Raw genomic sequence first — 21604 nt, 5'->3', positions numbered from 1 at the left:
GTTTAATCTTGAAGAAAAGTAACAATCGCAAGGAATAAACTCGTGAAATGTTGACTCGTAAAATGTTTTCGTCCGCTAACCTATACAAATATGAAGTTAAACAAAGACTCAAATATCGCTGTTCATTTCAGCGTTAATCGTTGCTATGAACTAAACTGCTCATTCTACAGTACAGATTCTAGTAATTATAAGCGGAACACTCTCAGTTATCAGAATTTTTCACACATATCAGAAAAATACATCAAGTTCTTTTAAACAAATCAGCCGTCGTCTTTCTATTTTTCATTATTTTGCGATCGGGGCAGAGCTTAACCTAAATAATATTCCAAGCAGCCGTTCTTCGACCAGTAACACAAGTATTTATCGGTGTTGTTTATTAAGACATTGCTCTTTTTTTGCTTCAGGTGACCCCGTGCCTCTACCAACTGTTTTAGAAGAAGAATCATCAGCCGAGCCAACTATCCTTTCTGTCGACCCGGTCCCAGAGCAGTTAAACTCTTTGTTGTCAAATTTAAATGACCACAGCAATGTCACGACAGGCATGACAAGGTAGGGGCTTTACCACCAGCCGTCTACACGAAGAAACAGGACTCCACCAAAGTGGACTTAACTTGTTGGCGGGACTAAGGAACGATTTCAACTCCGGAGATCAGCCAGCGATAGAGGAGCCGTTCAAGCTACATCGGAAGGTGGGAATGTGACACATGTCACATTTGTTGACCATTACCATTGAAGGTGCGAACAAATGCAGACGAATAGTGACTGGAAATATATGAAAATCATATATGTGCACAGCGGTGAAGAAATGAGATACAAACGATCCTCGCAGCTATGAACACTTCTGAATTAGTAGTTGAAATGAGACTTGAAAAAAATTCAGGTGCGAACGGGATTTGAACCCATGACTTCTGCGATGCCGGTGCAGCGCTCTACCAACTGAGCAATTGAATTGAGAAAAAGGAGTTCTTATTGTATTAATGTTCGACTTAGTTTACGGGTTTACTCTACATGTGCCTTGTTAGCAAAAAATAGGGTCGGAAAATAATAATTAACTCGCCAATTTAATTATTCACAATCATTTAACTGACAACTGATAAACGGCCGAAATCTTAACTGACAAGTGATTTTTTTCCCCCCCCCCCCCCCCCCCCCCATCCAGACCCTCTTTTTGTGAGACAAACCAATTTCTGAAGTTCAAACGAATCGGACAAAAAGCATGAAAACATAGCGCTGAAAAACTACCATTGCCGGTACAGTGATATGGTACCACGCTTCGCTCGTCCTGCCCCTGTTTTGAGCATGGTAACCAACGAAGTGCTCGATTGCATCTATACAGTCCATAGCCATCGAATTATCAATTGGAATCCTGCAGTGCTGAACCCAACCGCACTGCAAACCTATCTCCAAGTTGTCTCCCAAAGAGGGTCACCGTTGCAGAACCGTTTTGGTTTTGTTGACGGAACAGTTAGGCCTATTGCGAGGCCTGATAATTATCAGGGAATTGTCTACAACAGTAATGAACGAGTGCATGCTTCACAGTTTCAGTCTCTAGCTCTATCGAATGTGACAATTGGACACCTGTATGGCCCCGTTGGTACTTCTGTTCTTGAAGTTTCCCTTACATGTCAAAGGTGGTAGTCAGTGGCAGATCCAGGTGCTAAAGAAAGGGGGGTGGTGAGTCTAAGGAGGGTGGGACCCACCCCTAATACTGGACAAAAGCGCGAGTCTAAAGATAAGTATTGTTTTCACTTGAGCATTCTTGTTGCCTGAATAATGCAGGGAATAGGATGCATGGTTGGGGGTGAGCGTATTCTGTAAAATACGGGAATCTAATTTTTCTCTAAGTACTGAGATATATTATCTTCAAATAATAAACATGACATTTTTCAAGTTTTCATAAAAGGAAGAAGGCATGATGCTGGAATGCTTCGGGATTCTCAGCTTCTACAGAGTTTACAAATGTTTCTTTTCGATCTTCATGGGCAGCCAATGTGAATCTATGGGGACCCTGCCTATCCCTTGAGGATCCATTTGCAAGCACTATTTCACAATCGTGTGTTTACTCCTCAAATGCAGGCATACAATGCAGCAATGGGTGAAGTTTGTTCCTCAGTGTCATCAATTATTTAAAGTTTTTTGACTCAAAAAAAAAATCTGAAGATTGGACTAAGCAGTGTGAGGAAAATGTATGTGGTGGGTGCACTTCTTAGGAATGCACCTAACGCGCCTAAAAAAAGTGTAAAAATTCAACATTTATTGCATTTTAGAGTTCCTATAGTCAAGTCACAGAAATGGTAAGGTTTTTTTCTCCAAATGACAAATGGAACATAAATACAACTGTCAATTATACGTGTGAGTTTCACAACCAAAGTCCTTTTGTATTGTAAGGTCCATACATTAAGTGACTGTAAGAATAATTAAAGTAATAATATTTTTACATTTAATCTTTGATGAAAACTTTAATAAACTATCAATTTCTTCCAACTTGTGTCATTTGATATTTATTTCTTGGGCTCTAAGCTTGATTCTGGTTCGAAATTTTATGAAACAGTTTTATTTTTATTTTCCTTTTTTTCAATTTAAAGAGAAAAGAAAAACCAACAAAATTTAACCAAAAATAAATTTAAACCACAAAATAAACCTGCTTACTTTAAATCCTGAACTGAACTTTGGTTTGAAAGTATCAAATAATGACAACCTCAGTTAACACAAAAAGCCCAGCAAAGGGTAACATCAACAATACAAAAAGGCAGAGATCTTGAACCATCTTTTAAGTTTTTTTTTGGTAGCAATATTTCGATGAGGGTCATCATGGCTGCTTTCTGTTGTTGTTGCTGCTGCATCACTGCTAAAATCTGACCCTGTCTGACAGCTTCTTGTTGTTGGTGTTGTTTCTTTAAGGCAAGTTCTTCCGCTCGAAACTTATTTTCCTTCTCTCTTTTTTCCTTCAGAAATTCTACTGCATCATTTCCACTCCGCCTTCGTTTGGTCTACCTCCCTTACAGCTCACCCGCGGCTGCAGATCTTTTTTTGGTCTCTCCAAACCGCTCCACGGCCTCTTCTCGCATTTTCCCTGCATTTTGTCTGCCTCAATCTTCTTTAGAGCTCCCTCAGAATCTCTGGATTCTTCTGCCAACTTTTCTCGATCTGTTATTTCGTCAGTTAAAGTTTCAAGTTCAGTTGCATCATCTACTGCGATGCCATTAGCTAATTCTTCCTCTTTTTTTTTCCAAGTGCTTCTTTTGAAGCCATTCCATCCCTTCTATAAGGACAGTTTAAAGGTGTTTCATAGGAAAATATACCCACACATACATCATACGTTGTTAAAGATGACAAGCAGAAGCTATGAATCTACCAAAGTACCGCAAACCGTTATGCCCGTTAGTCCGAAGAATGGAGATACCACAGAGTGACTCAGAGCACTGCTACGACAATAAGATTTCCACCGCAAGAAGACTCAAAGGAGAATGTACTGTCTTGTCTGTCTTGTGAAGCTGTTTCACTAAAACGCACCAAATTGGGCGAGCATAACCTGCAGCACTCGTTTAGCATGAAGTAGGGCAGAAATCTGTTTATATTTTCAGGCTTACCAAAAATCTGCTGAAATGGACTCCATTTCGAGATTTGCAAGGTTTGAAGTCGAGAAATCGAAACTCGCAGTAAGTACTGGATTTGAGGTTTGGAGAGACTGTAAAATTTAGCCCAGAAATCCTATCCGATATCCACTAATGATGTGGCACTATGCACCGCGAGTTTTACAAGAGAAAAAAGGCAAAGGAACGAGAAGGATTTGGGTGTCTGAAGGACCAGTCAACGGTAGTGGAGTTTGTGAAGTCCCGTTTATCATTATCTGCCATGTCAAATTATTGTCAGGGTGTGTATATAAGGCGTGGAGGTGATAGCGAACCAAATAATCTCCACAGGATAGCTATACAAAATAAATGCAAAATTGGATTATTGTTTTTGGTGGATTCGTAAGCACATTTTAAAACAAAATACATGTTTTGTGTAAAACACTTATATAAATCTATAACGCGAGGGGTAAAAATTCGAGTTGCAGCTTTTAAACTCGTTACTACAAAGTCGTTTGTCTTTCCAAGACTAAAAGCTTAAAAAAAACATCTATAAAGATATGAAATCTACAATTTGCCTCGCTTCGCTGTCAAACAGCTTGTTTTGAAGAGTTACTTAATTAGCAAAAAAATGTGGGTTAATGTGAAAGATATAAGGACAGTAAGAGATGATGTCATAGATAAGCAATATTCATTACTCCATCCTTTCCTGTATATTAACTCAGTCGCTCACATGGCAAGATCGTCAACATTAACATAGAGTCGAACATCGTAATCTTTTAAGTTTATCAGCCTCTGTAAAAAATAAAATATACAAAATAAAATAAAATATGAAAAAAGGGGAATAAATTATATTATTCTTGAAAGAGAAGTTATTGCTGATACAATTTATTTTAGATAGAAAAGTTTTAAATTGATTGTCGAAAAACCAATTAACCCTAACCCTAGCCCTAGCCCTTGCCCTTGCCTTAGCCCTAGCCCTAGCCCTTGCCCTAGCCCTAGCCCTAGCCCTAGCCCTAGCCCAAGCCCTTGCCCCAGCCCCAGCCCCAGCCCTAGCCCTAGCCCTAGCCCTAGCCCCAGCCCCAGCCCCAGCCCCAGCCCCAGCCCTAGCCCTAGCCCTAGCCCAAGCCCTAGCCCCTGCCCCAGCCCCAGCCCTAGCCCTAGCCCTAGCCCTAGCCCTAGAGAGACTAAACCAAAAGTATTCACAGCCATCAATCAGAAGAAAGGTTAACATCAACATTAACCAATGACAACTCAAAGTAGAATCAGGCAACCTCCTTACAGCGCGGAAAAACGTGTATGATGAAGCTGGCATTGGTTTTAGTTTTCATTTTCGATTTCCACTTTCGAAACTCAATTGAAGGCTGCTCCAATAGCGAAATAAAACCACAAACTACACTTCGATTCCTTCATGGTGACGCCGTTATCAAGTTAAGTTGATGGTGGTAGATTCTAACAATCAAACTTTCAAAAGAAAAACAAATAGAGAGACGCTCTTTGTAAATCTACAATCCTACCTTGTGTTGGTTTTCCATTTCTTTGAGTTCGTTCCTCAAATTTTTAAAAGATGGTCTCAAGTTAGGGTCGTCTTTCCAACATTTTGTCATTATATCATACCTAAAGGGATGTCAAAGAAAAAAGTTTAATTGGAAACGGTTGGACCAATCCTTAGTGAACAAGCTTTTTAGTTTAAGAATACCATCTTTTTATAAAAGAGGACAAAAGATTTAATCAACCGAGATCAACTCGAAATGGTACACTTCGAACAAAAGCAGGACAAATACTACTGTACGATAAAGGCCATCATGAAAACAACAACAACACGGTATTAACATACAACTTATCATCCACGTGTTGTGGTTTAGGCATTCTGTATCCCTCTTGAAGTAAGTTTGCAATTTTTCGTCCATCCATCCTTGGATACGGTGAACCACCTGAATAGAGCAGGTAATGATAATATACTCTAAAATGAAAGGCTCTACAGATGTATTTCCATTGGTTATTTATTTCCGGCTAAGGCCAGCCAATTCTACAGAGACTAGAACACCTTGCTTACTTCATGACTTCGTGTCCTCCCTATTCATGCAATCGAAAGAGCATTGTATATGTTAATTGTATCGGATGCTTTCACTGGAAATGTGTGAACTGGAAATCAATGGTCAGTGACTAGTTGTGCGATAAATGCATAGTGGCTGCTTTGCCTTTTTACAAATGTCCTGGTGCTGAGATACTCGACGACGTCACAGAATTCACTCGGGATGCTGCATTATCAAGTCCATCTGATGATGCTCACCCTCTTCGTAATAAAACCTCACATTTCAAGATTATGCATCTTAATACACAAGCCTTAGCGTCCACTTTTAACGAGTTTCTACTAACTGTCAACAGTTTTCCGCTGTTAGATATTATCGCCTTCAGCGAAACCTGGTTAAGAGACCAGCCACAATTACTACAATACGTATCGGTGCCTGGCTTTACAACTGAGTTTAGAAACAGGTAAGGCTTGAAAGGAGGAGATGTCGGCGCCTACATCAAATACAATATAAAACATAAGTGCTGACGTGACATAGAGAACTCCTGTCCAGAGATGGAACACCTGGTTAGAGACTCCCGGCCGAAACAAGTACAGCAAAGCGTTGGTGGGCGTGATATATAAATCCGAACGTATTTCTAAATCCATTTAGCTGGTAAGATAGCTTCGAGAGTTTGCTAGGTCATCTCAGTGTCGTGGTATGGCATACTAATCCTTACTGATGATGTCAATGTCAACATGCTTAGTCCTCTCCACTACCTTACAAAAAAGGTAGCACACCATCCTTGACGTCTTTGGATTAACGCAAGTAGTGACGCATCCAACAAGAATTACAAAGACTTTATTGTAATTTTATTGTAATACCCAATTTTATGTTTGTATAACAGATGTACAGCCATTTTACCCATGGCAATGCTGTTAATAAAACGTTATTATTATTATTATTATAATTATTACAATTACTGGATTGTTCATCCGCCTAGAAACTTACCAATCGTGAAAATCTCATAAAGGAGGACTCCGTAACTCCACCTGTAAAACAAACGGGATAAATGTTAGGAAGTAACATTTCTTCCCTGGAAAAATTATAATCAAAACATCTTAGGTGGCGAAGGGAAGGGGGAATGGGGTGGGGAGAGACACAGTGAACAGGTCATAGGAGTTCATCCCTGGTCACTACCTTTAATACAATGCGAAAATGATTATAACCATTCCTTACTGTGATGACCTCACACCAGCAAAATAAAAAGGCCAAAATGCAATGGTAACCAAATAACTTTTAGCAGACTTGAAAACAGTTCATACAAAACCATTCTCATTAAGCCTAATTGCAGTGTTCATGACTTCCTTATACTAACACATCACTCTTGGTAGAATATTTTCCATAAAGCAACGCTTCAATTGCAGTCCATTTTACAGGGAGACGCCCCTAAATAAGAAGCAAAAATACAAGGAGTTGGCGTAGTCCTTAAAAAGTACTAATGCTCCAAATGGCGAGCACATTGTAATGAGAGTTCCTAAAAACTGAACAGGATTTACTGAGCCTGTTTTCTTTAAGCAGTCACGCAAGTGAAGCGTATTCAGCCACATAATCCAAGGCTTACAACAACATGTCTTTTCTTAAATCCTTCATACCCTAGTTTTTCTTTCGTAAATATTGTCCTCTTGCACATCTCTGGCCATTCCAAAGTCCGTCACTTTGCACGTTTCCCCTTCTCCAATTAACACATTACGAGCTGCAAGATCTCTATGAATAACCTTAAACAAAGAGAGAAAGTTTCTTTTGGAAAACACCCTTAAACGGGTCGAGAGACTTTGAGGTGACTCATCTGACATGCGATAGACAATGAGTCCACGATTCAATGGAAAGTGAGGTGTACTGAGTGACAAATGAGGCCTTATCTACAAGGACGTCATTCAAAGAATAATTACATCACTCACTGGTATCGATGACAAATAGGACATTCCATCAGCGATTTGCCAAGCAAACTTCATCAGCTGCTGTGCGGTCAGATTTGTTTGTGGTTTGATATCCGGGTCTTTGTAGTAAGTATCATTTAATCCACGGCTCTTTCTCAGGTAACCCAGCAGATCCCCAAACGGAACATATTCGATCAGCACAAACAGTGGCTCTAGGGAGACAAACAAAGTTCCACAAATACTCGATTACAAGCTGCAGAAAAAAAGCAAGATTACCAATTAACATCGCTCTCCAATAAACGCCGCAGACACTTGGAAGAGTACGATGTTTATTCAACAGTAATAAGCAAATAAAATATCAACTACCGTACAATTCGATGATATTCTCAATACTTGTCAAATAACAAAGTAACCATACGTTTCTAAACTCGTAAAATCAATTGTAAAGGGGTAAGATGTCGATGCCTCTGAATTGACATCGTATTAAACTTTTGTTTCAGGCAGGTCATGTTTTATCTTCAGGATCTACCACCGAAAAGATTCCCGCCCTCGCAGAGTATTAACATCTGACCGGTTCATATCTGCAACATGTGCGCAAACCTTATGCACGCAGTTTAAGTCTCAGCCCATTTTTGGTCCACCAGTAAATTTTGCTAGTCTTAGATCTCACTTATTGATTGTATACGCTGCTTTTTAGCAGACAGTATAGAACTGTGACTACTTCTTTGCGGTCAAATAAACCCCATCCAAACCTCACACGTGCACACAAGAATAGAATATACTCGAGCTTTACGTGTCGGTCATCGGATTTTCCGAAAAGTTGACATGAATGGAAATAATGGGTATTGGAGTGACGAGGAAAATTAAATGGACAAAGGCCTCCTCGAAAACAATAAAAACATAATAAACGCCGCAATGATCAATCGAGTAAATGAGGTATCCTAACAGTGGCATTCTACATATTGATTTCAAGACAGCTACTTTAACATAGACTAACAGGGCCGCGCGTACCTTTGGGTGTGAGGCACACGAAAAGTACGCTGTCTACTTTGCTTCGTACCCATACTGATAAAGTATGTTTGATATGTTAAGTATGATTAAAGTAAGGTCGGTCTTTTATTTTAAATAGCAATATTCCCTGCGTTAAATAAGTTTTCTTTCCGGGGCATCCATTTTCATATACGCGACTAGCTAATGCTGTTTTTTTCCTTTTGTTGGAATATGTGAATTAATTACCTATAATTCCAAGGGGAGGAAAAACATTAGACTTACACCAGCTGTTATTGTTAACAAAGTGACAAGTGCAAACAACAGACTGTTCGATTTAAAAAAATCCCACTAACCTAGCACTAGGCAATAATCTAGTTGTTTATGTCAAGGAGGTCACAAGTACATACAATAGAATTTTGCTTGAATCTTACTCGCTTGACTATTCTTGCTTGTTGTTCGCAACAACAGAGATCTGTTCACGCACTCGCGCGTGGAGTATTTCTGGTACAAACCGACTCAAACTGGGTACGAATGGACGAAATTTGGTTACAAACGACTCGGTACGAAATGGCCGTGTGTACTAAGTGACTGGACACCATTTTAGGGAGTAAACTGTTGAGTAGTGTATTCAGTAAGCGCCCCTCCTCGAATTTTTTTTTCCTTAAGAAGCACCCTTATTCTAATAAGCAGTCTCATTCTAATGAGCGCCCCTCTTCTGTTTCAGTGATAGCACTGTTCGAGTACATGTACATTGAGATCAACAATTGTTCATCTTCGTTTAAATTGTTCACATGTAGGCCCATTACAAAAACGGTGGCCGTCGTCTCAGTCTCTAAACTATTATGTCCATGTGATTGCACAGTTCCTTCAAACGAATGAAATGTTTGCCTCGATTGCTCTTATTGGCTCTTAGATAGGAACAAGACCGTTTTCCATTTTTAAAAATCCTTTTCAAATAAACATCAAATCTTTGTTTTGCACGTTCTGCTGGTTATTAAAAAAAAAAAAGCGCCCTGTCCCTGATTAACACCTTATTTCAAGTAAGCACCCTTTACGCAAAAGTAAATAAGCGCCTTGGGTGCCACATCGCATCATTACGGTATTCTATACAAATTAAGAGCAAATATATCTTAAGGTAAACACCAACATACCAAGAAAAACAAAACTTATCTATACTTTAAAACCTGATTTTGTTTGACAGTAACTATAGCTGATGATAAACGTTTCAGTATTTACCAGACTTGGTGACGCATCCCAGGACTTTGATAACGTGACGATGAGGTTTAAGTTGTTTCATCAATTCAAGTTCAGACAGCAAATCCTTTCTCTCTGATTCTGAAGCGTTTTCTGCAACAGAATTTCCGATCAATCATCGTCGAATAACACTTCAAGTGAATCACGACCATATCATTCAACGGTACCATTATATCGATAAAACGTAAAAAGATGGATAAATCAGTGGATAGATCAACATATAGACAGACTGATAGATAAATAGATAGATAGATAGATAGATAGATAGATAGATAGATAGATAGATAGATAGATAGATAGATAGATAGATAGATAGATAGATAGATAGATAGATAGATAGATAGATATCATGCGACTCTACCATACACCATATTTAGGGTGCTTTTCTTCGTCAACGTAAAGTGGTGAGGCTCTTAAATGCAGCCATAATTTAAGGGGATATTTACATTACATCTTAAAATTTCATCGCTACATCAAGTAGAACAAGCTTCAAGCTATGGATATAACTGTGTACTAGTCATATAGAATGTAATTACTCTAAACAAGAGCTTGGATGTTATGCAGAAACATATAATGAAAATCACTATAAAACAATATAAAACAAAACGGAACAATTTGGAGAGACTTCCAAGTCAGTCCAAAGACCAAGTAAAACATGACTTTATTTCTTGGTACCTTTCAACATTTTAACTGCTACGAGCATCTTCTTGGCTCTTCCCTGTAAGTTAACGGCTGTTGCCTTAGCAACCTGACCAAAAGCACCTTTTCCAATGATCTGCTTTATCGTCACGTGCTCTCTGGGGATCTCCCAAGAGCGTGTGTATAGATTAAGAGAAGCGTACTCGCTAATTTGTTCAGCACTGAGTGGACTAGCATCTGCCACCATTTGTGAACGAGTTCTGTCATTCAGTGCCATGTAATGGCTTTGAGAAGGTTTTGGCAATTCGACTGCAATCTTAGAGACAAAGCTGCTTTCAATTTAAGAAAAGATCATAAAATACCTAAGTTGCTATGAAACTATTTCAAATCTTCAAATCAGCTGTCTTATGAAAAATAAACCATTATTTACTCGGACTTATTTGACAATATCAATGAATAATTTACTTAAAATCTGTAAGGAGGACAACTTTCTAAGCTCGAGTAAACTGTCAGTTAAAGTGGGAGGACTATCAGTACAGACAGCAATGTAAAAACAAAACACACCTAACACTACAGGAAATTGTATCTATATATGAAAGTATAAGATTTCATTGCATGACCTACATTAGTACTTCCTCTTGTTTCATTACTTGAATTTCCGAATGTTCTGAAACAGCAAATCAAAGATATCACAAAACAAACCAAATTCTCTCCAACTGTAAAATCTTAAATAACGAAAAAACTTTCCAGACAGCTTAGTCCAGTAAGAAAAGCAACTGGAAACCGGATAAAGGCTCGGCTACAGTCAGACTCTATGAGCAGAGCAGCCTTGTCTTATATGTATTTGTTTTAACGGAATTTTTTTTCAATTTTAATAACCACAGAGTGTTTTGCATCCTCTGAATTGAATTTTCATTTCCCCCGGTTACAAGCAGATGAGAAAAGGATCATATGCTAAGATTGCTTTCCTGCGACCAAAAGAAAAAGCATCTAAATATACTGTAAAGGAAAACAGTATCACGGTCAGTCAGATTTTTTTAATCACTTTATGATTACAGACCAAAACTGTTAGGGGACATCTAGAAAACTTGTAATTAGGCCTGAACTAACATGCAGCAATCCTGCACTGAGCAGTTATATAGACATCAATATACATCTATATCTATCTGTCTCTCTATCTGTCTATATAAATATATAAACTATACATACATACATACATACACACACACACATATGTGCATGTATATATAAATGTATCTATGTGTATATATATATAAATAAAAGAATAAAATAATAAACTTATTAGTTAATGCTGTTCCTTTTTTTTTTTAGTTTTTCTACAGATCCTTAAAATGTTGGTCATTGAACAAGTGACAAACATTAAATTAATTGTCCAAAAGTGTACAGTGCATCTCTGCTGCGCACGAGTGCTTTAAAGTTAGTGGTCATTGGATCAATCGCAAACATTCACATGAAAAAAAAATGTGGGTGTTAAAAATTGTCAGAACGATCGAACCATAAACGAACAACCCAAGTAGACAGCTACATTTTGATTAAAAAAAATCTCACCTTCCAGTCATTGCCACCTCTTTAGTATGAAAAGAAACAAAACGAGGAAACATAAAAAGCAAAGCGAAGCAAAACAATTAAAATAGTTGGCATCGAGCAAAACTTATTGCTCAAAAGCAAATTAAAGTCTATTTGGTGTACATCAAGTTGAGTCTTAAAGGGTACAACATCAAGCCAGGCCTTTTAACAATAACTAACTAGCCAAAAAATAGATGACGGCAAAACACATTATTAGTTTATAATACACTACTCGGTCAAAAATATAGAAATTGCTAGAGCGAAGATCATAATGTAGCAAGGAGTGAACTGAAGGTTGTGCTTAGTCTTGGGAAAAGGAAAAATATTAGGGATGTATTTCTAGGATGCCAAAACTAGTGTTCATTTGAGAGATAACATATATGCAACACTTACCTTCAGTGCCTCTCGTATGGCGCGTATTTTTCATGCAAGTCCACCAAACTAATATTCCGGCAACAGCCAGTGCAGCAACGGATCCAAACAATGCACCAACAATAACACCTATAGTACCTAGAAAGCGTGATAAGCTTCAGATAATTTTTTCAATGATCATAAAGGATCTGCCTCTGCATTCTTGTTATGGTCAGGAAACCTATGAAATTCAAGCACAACTCAATTTAGCTCCTTCCCAAAATTTTGTTTCACAATTCACATAAGGAACTTAACAGGATGCAATGCATATGTACTTGTTCAGAAAAAAGATAGAGGATACAAATTATGCACGTGCAAGGTTAAAAGAAATATCCGTTCATTTATATTGAATGTTCTTCCCTCTTTACAAGCTTTTAAACCACAACTTCCAATTGTTTACTCATGGAAAAAAAATAAGATAGAGGCACCCACTTCTCAATCCACAAACTTGTACATAAAATCGGGCACAATCAGATCTCACTTTTCTCCGCAGCCAGGGTTAGTCACACAGACAAAATGACACAAAACAATAGAAAACCAAGATTACAATCTGGCACCTTGGACTCGAAACAAAACTCGATTCAGTTGGACAGTAATCGTTTTTTATTTCTTATTTTCAGGAAACTAAAAGTCATATGTGTCTAGAGGGTACAAAATCAGATTAAACTTCTCATTGCTAAACATTTACAAAGTCTGGCATTTGTCATAAGAGGATGCTTTACCTGTTTTTGTCCCAGTTGGAAGCTCTGAAGATTCTACAAAAAAAATACACGATTAATTTGAGGAAAACAGGCATGGCTGCTATTTGTTTGGACTCATGTGGGCCACACATTATTCTTCCCTATTAACCATCTCAAAAAAAAAAGAAAAATGTAAATGAACCACGGTCTAAAACTATTGAACAAAAGTTAATTTAGGTAAATAAAAAGCACCAGATATTGGGAAACATAACCATTTCTTGCGTTTTTGCATTGAAATCAAAAGTAAACTTGACGAAACGCACAACAAAAGTGCGTGCACACAATACAGACACTGTTCTATTAGCACTGAAATTGGGGCTGCTTGTGGTTGTCATTGTTGTCATTACCACAACACACTAGGTTTTCAGATATCTGTTAAAACCTACTACAGTACCAATTTTGAGTTAAATACAGTAACTTTCAAAACTTTTTTTTTTTCACACCACAAAAAATGTGCTCACAACCTAGTGCAGGGCAAGGACATTCATGAATCAACTTGCAAAATTTTTGTATGAAACGTTTTGGGGACTTACCCCCATAGGACCTGTCAAGTGGGGATGTGACACCTCCACCTGTTGGTTCCATATCAGATCTTTTCCCTTTTATGGCACCAACACTGAACTCTCCCAGCTTTCCATCTTTCACAGCATCATTAAGTGTTATGATAACATCTTGTTCCTTTGCAGTGGAGTTGAATTTCAGTGCAAGGTCAACAATGATACTTCCACACCTTAGGACAGACATTAACTGAGGGTTAGAGTGACAAGATATGGAAAACAGATAACAAAACAGCAAATAATAAAATTTTTAAATTAAAATATTTGGAAGCCAGATAAACTAGCAATCATCTAAATCCCATTAACTCCCATACCTCACACTTATCAACTGCACTCCTTCATAGCCAGGTTTGTCAGCAAAAGCCTTGTCAAGCTGCAAGTAAGCATTTCAATCAGGTGTCTTAAAATGTTAGTGACCATGTATCACACATGAGAACAAGTCAAATATTATGTATTAAATTGAACATGGTTGTTTTGCCGAGAATCAGCTGAGAATCAGTCCCTGAGTATTAATCAGTTGTTTCTTTAAGGTGCTTCTTCAGTGAATGATTGTTCTTCTTCTTGTCACTTGCTCCTTATTTCAATTTGGAAAAAAAGCACCAGGCCTCTTATTGCCCCAAATACAGACCATGAGCAAACACTATATAAGTTATAATAAACAGACAATAATAAGAAGATTGTGGCAAGCTTTTCAAGTTCAAGATTTGACAGAACTCTGACAGACTGCGTGCAATCTAGGAATTCAAGAAACACTGTAGACTTAAATGACATATTCTTAACACACTCTCCACCAGCCAAATTTCCTTTTAATTATTATACAGCCAGCACATCAGTCTTTGACCCTGAAGTAAACAACACTCAGTGACAACTATAGTTTAACAATTTAACAGATCAAGTGAAGTTCAACAAAGGCACACAGTTTATTTGTGAGAAAAAAATCCCTCCAATGTAAACTGGTATATGTCTAACTGATAGCTGTGGCAGCAATATCTAAGTATATGACATTAAGTTACCAGTTCTTTAAATTTCTCCAGTAATAAGGATTGGTGGTATTTTCCATCTATACATGTTTCACTTGTGATGACAATAGTTATGTTAATCACATTTCCTCCAATGTCTGTGAAGTAGAAGAAAAATCATTACTACATGATTTACTCAATCTTTTTATTGCTACAGGTAATCTGTTTGAAGACCAGGGTTCTGTAAAACTTTAGGACTGTTCTAAGGTTACATGTAGTTAACCTCAGAGATGATTGAGATGTCTGTTGCTTTCAGTAAGAGGCTTGTAACAAGAACAACTGAGGTTTCTGCCATAGCCTACATGATCCTGGGCACTAGTCAACTTCTCATCATATTTCTCATTGGTGGGGTGTGTTGATTACTTGTCAAATGAATGCATGGCATTGAAGAAAATATAGAGAGGCAGCAATGTGTCTTTGGCTTCTCTTGCTTTAATGAAAACATTGTAAAATTGATGCACACTGTAAAATACGTAGGTCTTGAGTACTTCAGCTTACAATGACTAAAAGATGAAAGAACTAAATCCATTTTCCAAAAAAAAAGCCAATCCCATACAATTACAATTTTTCCTGTACCTTGTCAGAAGCCCTGACTACAGCTTTTTCCCCAACTTTTGATACTCATCTCTGTGTAAGCCATCTGAAGCTTAAATTACTGCACTGCTTTCTTTGCATTTTACATGTAATAAAATAATCAATGTATTACATGTACATTGTAATTATTTAAAGAAAAGAGAGAGTTATCCACCAAGACAAAGTAAAAGCACTGTTTGGGCTTTTACAACCAGAGAGGCTACCTGACCCCTGGCTCAACTCTGAAAACCCAATCAAAATGTCATATTCAACTTGGTACATGTATGAAGATACTACATAACTGTATAGTGAGTGTATGCAAGACTACATGTATAATGGAACTTACAAACACTGGCTGTTCTTTCATCATTTCCAAGTAAATTGGCCACTTTACAGGTATGGTTGGCATTATTAAGAACTTGTGAAATATGAAGAGTATTCTTGTCACAACCTTGTTCTGAGTCACAGGGTATCCAAGTGTAAGTAGGTGGAGGGTTTCCTTCTGCTTGACAGTTAAGAGTTTCACTTTGTTGTACATCCACAAAATATTCAGTCTTAAATTTAACAATCTTGGGTGAATCTGTACATCAATTTAGAAAATAAAAATCATATAAAAAAAACAGTATCAACACAAATGTGCACCAAGTAATATGTCACCAATGGAAAGTGCCTATCTGTGTAGCACCATAGTTAAAATTTTTTCAATGCATACTCACAAGTGACATCCACATGAACTGTTTGGCTATCTGCTTCACCAAAACCATTATATGCTGTACAGTTGAAAGTTCCTGAATCATTCCTGCTAACTTTTGTTATAGTCAGCACTTTTCCTACTTGAAGCACACTATTTCCATGATTCCCTTCCTTCTCTTCCGTCCAGGTGATGTTTGGTTCTGGTTTACCAGATGCTTTGCATGTTAACTTCAAGTTGCCACCTTCAAGAACAGTTTGTTCACCTCTAATTTGATGGATTTTTGCTGGAACTAACAGCAGACAAATAATCACAAGCAGACTTTAAGAGCTAATTGAAAAGTACACTTGAGTAACAATTTTTAATGTCATTAAAACACTTTTCCACATCCCTTCCATGCATGTGCAAATGAAATTCACAGTGACATGGGCAGTACATGTACAGTGTAACTGAGCACATTGTGTAAAGACTGTCTTTAGATGTTACCAGTATGAGCATGTAAGAGCAAAAAGATGTCTAGTTTTTTTGGTTTTGTAGTTTTTGTTGTTTTTCTCAATATTTAAAAAAAAAGGCAGGTATAAGAAATATTGTATGAGCAAACATGCATGAAAAGTTAGTCTCATCCCTTTTGTTGCTCAGTCTAAATTGACCAGCTGAGCATGAGGCAAAAGAGGAACAATGAAAAGGAAAAACATTCTCTGAATCTACAAGTGTCAGTCTTCTTGATGGGATCTATGCTAAGCTGAGCTTTAAACTTTTTGTATCCTAGCCAACCTGAGTTCAAGATGAGAGTTCACATGCCTGATTTTATATAAAGAAAAAAAGGTATCTTTCAGCTGGTAGCTGTGGTGAGAGTTTCACACAAATGTGTTTGTAAATACATTAGAATATAAATATGCCCTTCTTTCATCCCTGGGATAGATGGCTTTGACCATTTTTAATAAACCCACAATTTACTGTCAGAAATAGAAGACAACAACTTTGTTTGACATGGTTTTAAATTTCCAGATAAGAAACAAATTCATGCAATAAATTCACTCACTCTGAAAAATGTAAAAAGGCACACCTACTGACACCATATATATAGTGTACAGTATGCAGCTGTATATGTAAAATAAAGAAATCACTGAAATCAAATAAAGCAGGAAGTCAGAGTCTCATGACACATTATCTTCATGAAAACTTCTGAATTCCTGAATCCTCAATATACTTAATTAATACCTATCCCTACTTGACCTGCTAAAGTTTTCAAAACAAAGAACCTTCTGGTCAGAAAACAAGGTTTTAAACCCAAATCACTTAACAGGGAAGTCCACACTTGCAAAACTCCTTAGCTTTGTTAGATTGTTGTGACTTTAAAATTAAATTGCACCATGTCCCATTTTTGCTGCATGATCCTGATGACATACTTTCTTTTCACTACCCAGGCAAGGGACATCAATTTTCTTTACTCAAGAGAAAGCCTAGAACATGTGACCTCTACTTTTGTACTACTTTTTCCATCTCTTGCTAATGCACAGCATGGTTGCCAAGATGCCTCAACACCGCAGGGAAGGTGTCGTGGCTACAGATAGTGCAAATGTTTATAGTCTTATGCTCTGATTGGTTTTGAGTGAAAAATAGCTTGAGAAATATGGCAATTATGACCATCTATTTTGTGTATTAGAGAAGGTATGGGATAGCAAACTTCAGTTTTCTTAGTTTTTTTGAGAATAAAGTTGTCAAAATTTGATTTAATTTGGCAGAATGTGCTGAAACCTTTATTACCTTCATCTTTGTGCATGAGCCAAACCAGTGGTATGAAATTGACTTTCTTTAGTGAAGTTTCTCTCCAAAATGGCCTTTTGAACACACTCCTTAATTCCATCAAATTCCACAAATTCCAAGGCACTACAGGCAAAATGAAAGGTTTTAAACTATGTACAAATCCTCTGGATTTGAAAGAACTGAATATGAAAGGTCCATAGGTACGACTGCATTACAAACAATGCTTTTTGACTAATTACTCAAACATATTTCAATTCTGTTGATCTGATTGTTTTCTGCATAGTCAAGGTCTTCATGGTGTTGTTGGAAATGAAAACCACTTAAGTGAAAAGATGTCTTAACTTTATTGCTAACTTACATTCTGTAAGTCTGATCTAATAAATCACTGTTTCTTTGAGCAACATAACTAAAACTTTTGAATGACATGACATTGCACCAAATAAATTTTGGGCATCTTGACCATTTACTGTGTATCTAATGAGCGCTTTCCACCCAAACTTAATAGACAGACATTGCATTGGTGAGTCCATATTGTTATGTTTAGACACTTTTTGAAGAGCAGATAACAGACATTTGTGATATATGGAGCCTACTCCAACTGGTCATCTGAAAAATCAAGAGTGCCTCAGGGTCTAACCCTGGACCCATCTTGTTCTTCACTTATCTAAATGAAACACCGAACATTGTTACATCTTCAATTAATTTGTTCACAGATGAAACAGAATTTATTGTGAACTAAGCTATGACAACACATCAGTGCTGCAGTCGGACCTGAGCTCTTTAAATAACTGGACAAGGGGTTAGCAAGTTAAATTTAACCACCAAAAATGCCAAGTCATGAGAATCACCCACAAGAAGGATTAAAGTAAACAACAGTACCATCACTACAAAATGTAAAGTTAAAATCTGTCAACTTCAACTTGGAACTATGTGTCATTGTGTAGAGATATTTATCGTAGTCAATTCACTTGGATGTGTCAGTGAACAAGGATTACAAATTCTGAGCCTACTGAAGCTGTTGCAGTTAGCAGCAGAAACAGAGAAATCTTCTCAGAGCTTTATCATAAAATCACTTGTAAGACTTGTTGTAGAATATGCATGTCCAGTACAGTCACCCTTCTAGATTAAAGAAAAACTACATGTAGCAATAGAAAACGTACAATGAAGAGCATCAAAAATAGCTCTTGGTCAAAACCCACACACAATGTCATATAAAGAGAGAACCAAATTATTGGGTTGGAGCACACTTGCATGAGTGCTGAAGAGAGTATTCCCTTAAGAAAAATGTTGTAAGTCAGTCAAGTTAAATTGCCTTGCCTCTCATGACTATTTCAAGTACAAAATTGCCTTGCCTCTCATGACTATTTCAAGTACAAAATTGCCTTGCCTCTCATGACTATTTCAAGTACAGTTAACACGTGTCATAACACATTCTGCAGCATACACCTTTATTGATATCTGATGGGCTATACCAGCAACTAAACTACTCGCTACATCTAGTTACTAGGTCAGCTTTTGTAGGTACAGTTGAGGATCTAGAACGTTCCATAACATTACAACAGAGTCTATTTATATATTGATTTGGGGATGACTCAGCATGACACACCTACTTCTAGAACATTCTTGAAGGTCACACTTAAGGTGCGACTTCAGTCACACACCAAGATAACATGTGTGTTAAAGTTATTCCTTCTCTCCTGAGAAAGAATTCAGTATTTGGTAAAGAAGTAGTTGTGTTTCAGGTCCTTATCACATTTAGCAAGGATTTATATACTGCAATACATGATAAATTACATGTGACTTGTATTTCTGAGTTCCAAGTGGTGAGATATTATTATACAAAAACGTTTGTTTCATTCATTGAATCCCCAATTTTCAAACTTTATGAAGAACATCAATGCTACACTGAGCCATTCCACCCTCCAAGTAAAGTATGTTGTTATTCACCCCGGATTAAATTTACCTGGAGTAAAGTTTACCATGAGGAAGGATTTCTTTACTGCAATACATGATAGATTACATGTGACTTGTATTTCTGAGTTCTAAATGGTGAGATATCATTATTCAAACACATTTGTTTCTTTCATTGAATCCCCAATTTTCAAGCTTTTCAAAGAACTCCAATGCTACACTTAACCAAATCCTCCCTCCGAGTAGAGTATGTTGTTATTCACCACAGGTTAAGTTTACCCAGGGTAAATTTTACCACGAGTAAAGTTTACATGGAGTAAAGTAAACGTGGAGTGAAGTAAATGTGGAGTGTAGTAAATGTGGAGTAGAGTTTACCAGGAGAAAAGTTTCTCTGAGATTTTTGCTCTGAGTAAAGTCCAGCAGGAGTAAAGTTTTTCATGTGTAAAGTTTACTTGATACTGAAGAGGGAGTAACTGCAGAATACCCTGCCACATAGCCCTGTTATAAAAATACTTGATCTACAGAAAAAAATTTCTTTTGTTCTCATGTGGAAGTGTGATGTGAGCATGCTATCAACTAATTCTCCCTAAAATCACATGGAGTGTCACATTTTGAAAGAAACAGATGCTTGTAACAATTTGGTTTACAAACTTTAAGCACTGCTGAGAATTTATGATAGCAAGGCTAAGAAGAACATAAAAAAAAATCTTGCATTTGCCTCTCTCTCACTCATCAACAATGTAAAATCTATGTGAGATGATTTCTAATCTTCATCCTACAATCTAAAAATAAAAACATCACCATAAAATATCACAAAGTTTATCCTACAAAGAAGGATTATTCCCCAATTATGTTATCAAAAAAGTATGATAAGATTTACTTGGTTTCCAGTTATAAAATAGTTACTTCATGTAAAATTTGTGTAATCCTCCACAATTACCCAAACAATCACACAAGTTGATTTTCTTCCTCACATGTACCCTGAGAAAGGCACTGCTGATTGATTACAGAGAGTCAACATGAACCATGATGCACATTCTCTTGTGGATAAGCAAAATGATCCTAAAGATACTTGAATTAGACATACACATACATGTACATATACATTAATTTTAGTAAAGCAACAAAATGAACACTCACCTTTTATGACAACACTAATTACATCACTCCAATCCCTTACATCAGTGCTCACAATGCATGTGATTTCCTTTCCATCAGCAGCTGTTGCATTGTGGATTATGAGTGTGGCACGATCATTAGAACTGATGCTAAATTGTCCTTGAAAGACTGGAAATAATCTAACGGCTCCAGATGCAGTTTTAGTCCCAATTAGGTCATTGCCATCTATTTTCCAAGACACACGAAAAAGTGATTCACCAGATAAGGTAAAGTCCCATTCCAAACGCAACTCAGAAGAACTACCATCTAAAACTTTAAGCGTTGTTCGAATTGAGATGTCTGTATTGCTGAGTGGACCACGATGTGGAGAGGGAAGAGTCCATGTGATGTTTGCATCTACAGCACGAAGAAACTAACTGGTTAATACAACACACAGTGGGGACAGGTTAAATGTTTGAACATTGCAATATCGTTATGTTACAATCAAACACAAACAAACATTGGCTGAGAGGGATGAGTTTTAAATGGACGTTAACAATGTACTCATACAATTGTTCGTACATAATATGTAAAAAAAATTGTCAATAATAAAATCATTGTCATGAATTTCAACATTAACAGAATGTATTGGTTCTCAGATGGCAAGATAAAACCAATTTACAATATATGCAATAATGTAGACAATTGCTATTCATAAAGCAAAACCTTGAGGTATCTATCTGTTGGCATATTATTTACATGCACATCCCTTAACTCTTTACACCCTAACATCAATATTTATATTCTCCATACTATTCTCTTTACATTTACAAAGATGCTGAC

At 37.1% G+C, this 21604-nt stretch overlaps 1 protein-coding gene and 1 pseudogene across 5 annotated transcripts in view; one reads left to right on the top strand and one right to left on the bottom strand.

Annotated features, from left to right (window-relative positions):
• Positions 1-2065, top strand: part of LOC136281855 (uncharacterized) — a 418311-nt pseudogene extending 416246 nt beyond the window's left edge.
• Positions 2066-2361: 296 nt separating this feature from the next.
• Positions 2362-21604, bottom strand: part of LOC131777669 (fibroblast growth factor receptor 2-like) — a 45017-nt gene continuing 25774 nt past the window's right edge. For 3 of the 5 annotated variants that reach the window (XM_066168338.1, XM_066168337.1, XM_066168340.1), the window contains exons 2-21: positions 20804-21178; positions 17753-17875; positions 16011-16277; positions 15641-15874; positions 14716-14819; positions 14017-14075; positions 13679-13875; positions 13128-13160; positions 12388-12504; positions 11977-11995; positions 11032-11074; positions 10444-10723; positions 9751-9861; positions 7546-7736; positions 7240-7362; positions 6963-7033; positions 6596-6636; positions 5410-5506; positions 5090-5189; positions 2362-4367 (exon numbers count right to left, since the gene is read on the bottom strand). In XM_066168338.1, the coding sequence (XP_066024435.1) occupies positions 4302-4367; positions 5090-5189; positions 5410-5506; positions 6596-6636; positions 6963-7033; positions 7240-7362; positions 7546-7736; positions 9751-9861; positions 10444-10723; positions 11032-11074; positions 11977-11995; positions 12388-12504; positions 13128-13160; positions 13679-13875; positions 14017-14075; positions 14716-14819; positions 15641-15874; positions 16011-16277; positions 17753-17875; positions 20804-21178 (2651 nt within the window). In that variant the 3' untranslated portion in view covers positions 2362-4301. Of the gene's footprint in view, positions 4368-5089; positions 5190-5409; positions 5507-6595; positions 6637-6962; positions 7034-7239; positions 7363-7545; positions 7737-9750; positions 9862-10443; positions 10724-11031; positions 11075-11976; positions 11996-12387; positions 12505-13127; positions 13161-13678; positions 13876-14016; positions 14076-14715; positions 14820-15640; positions 15875-16010; positions 16278-17752; positions 17876-20803; positions 21179-21604 lie in introns of those variants that run through there. The other 2 variants (XM_066168339.1, XR_010717878.1) reach the window with 2 other exon arrangements.

The sequence above is a fragment of the Pocillopora verrucosa genome, chromosome 6 (assembly GCF_036669915.1).
Source record: "Pocillopora verrucosa isolate sample1 chromosome 6, ASM3666991v2, whole genome shotgun sequence".
NCBI classification, from domain to species: Eukaryota; Metazoa; Cnidaria; class Anthozoa; order Scleractinia; family Pocilloporidae; genus Pocillopora; species Pocillopora verrucosa.
The sequence above is the reverse complement of the archived record's forward strand: the minus strand, read 5'-3'. Positions and strand labels throughout refer to the sequence as shown.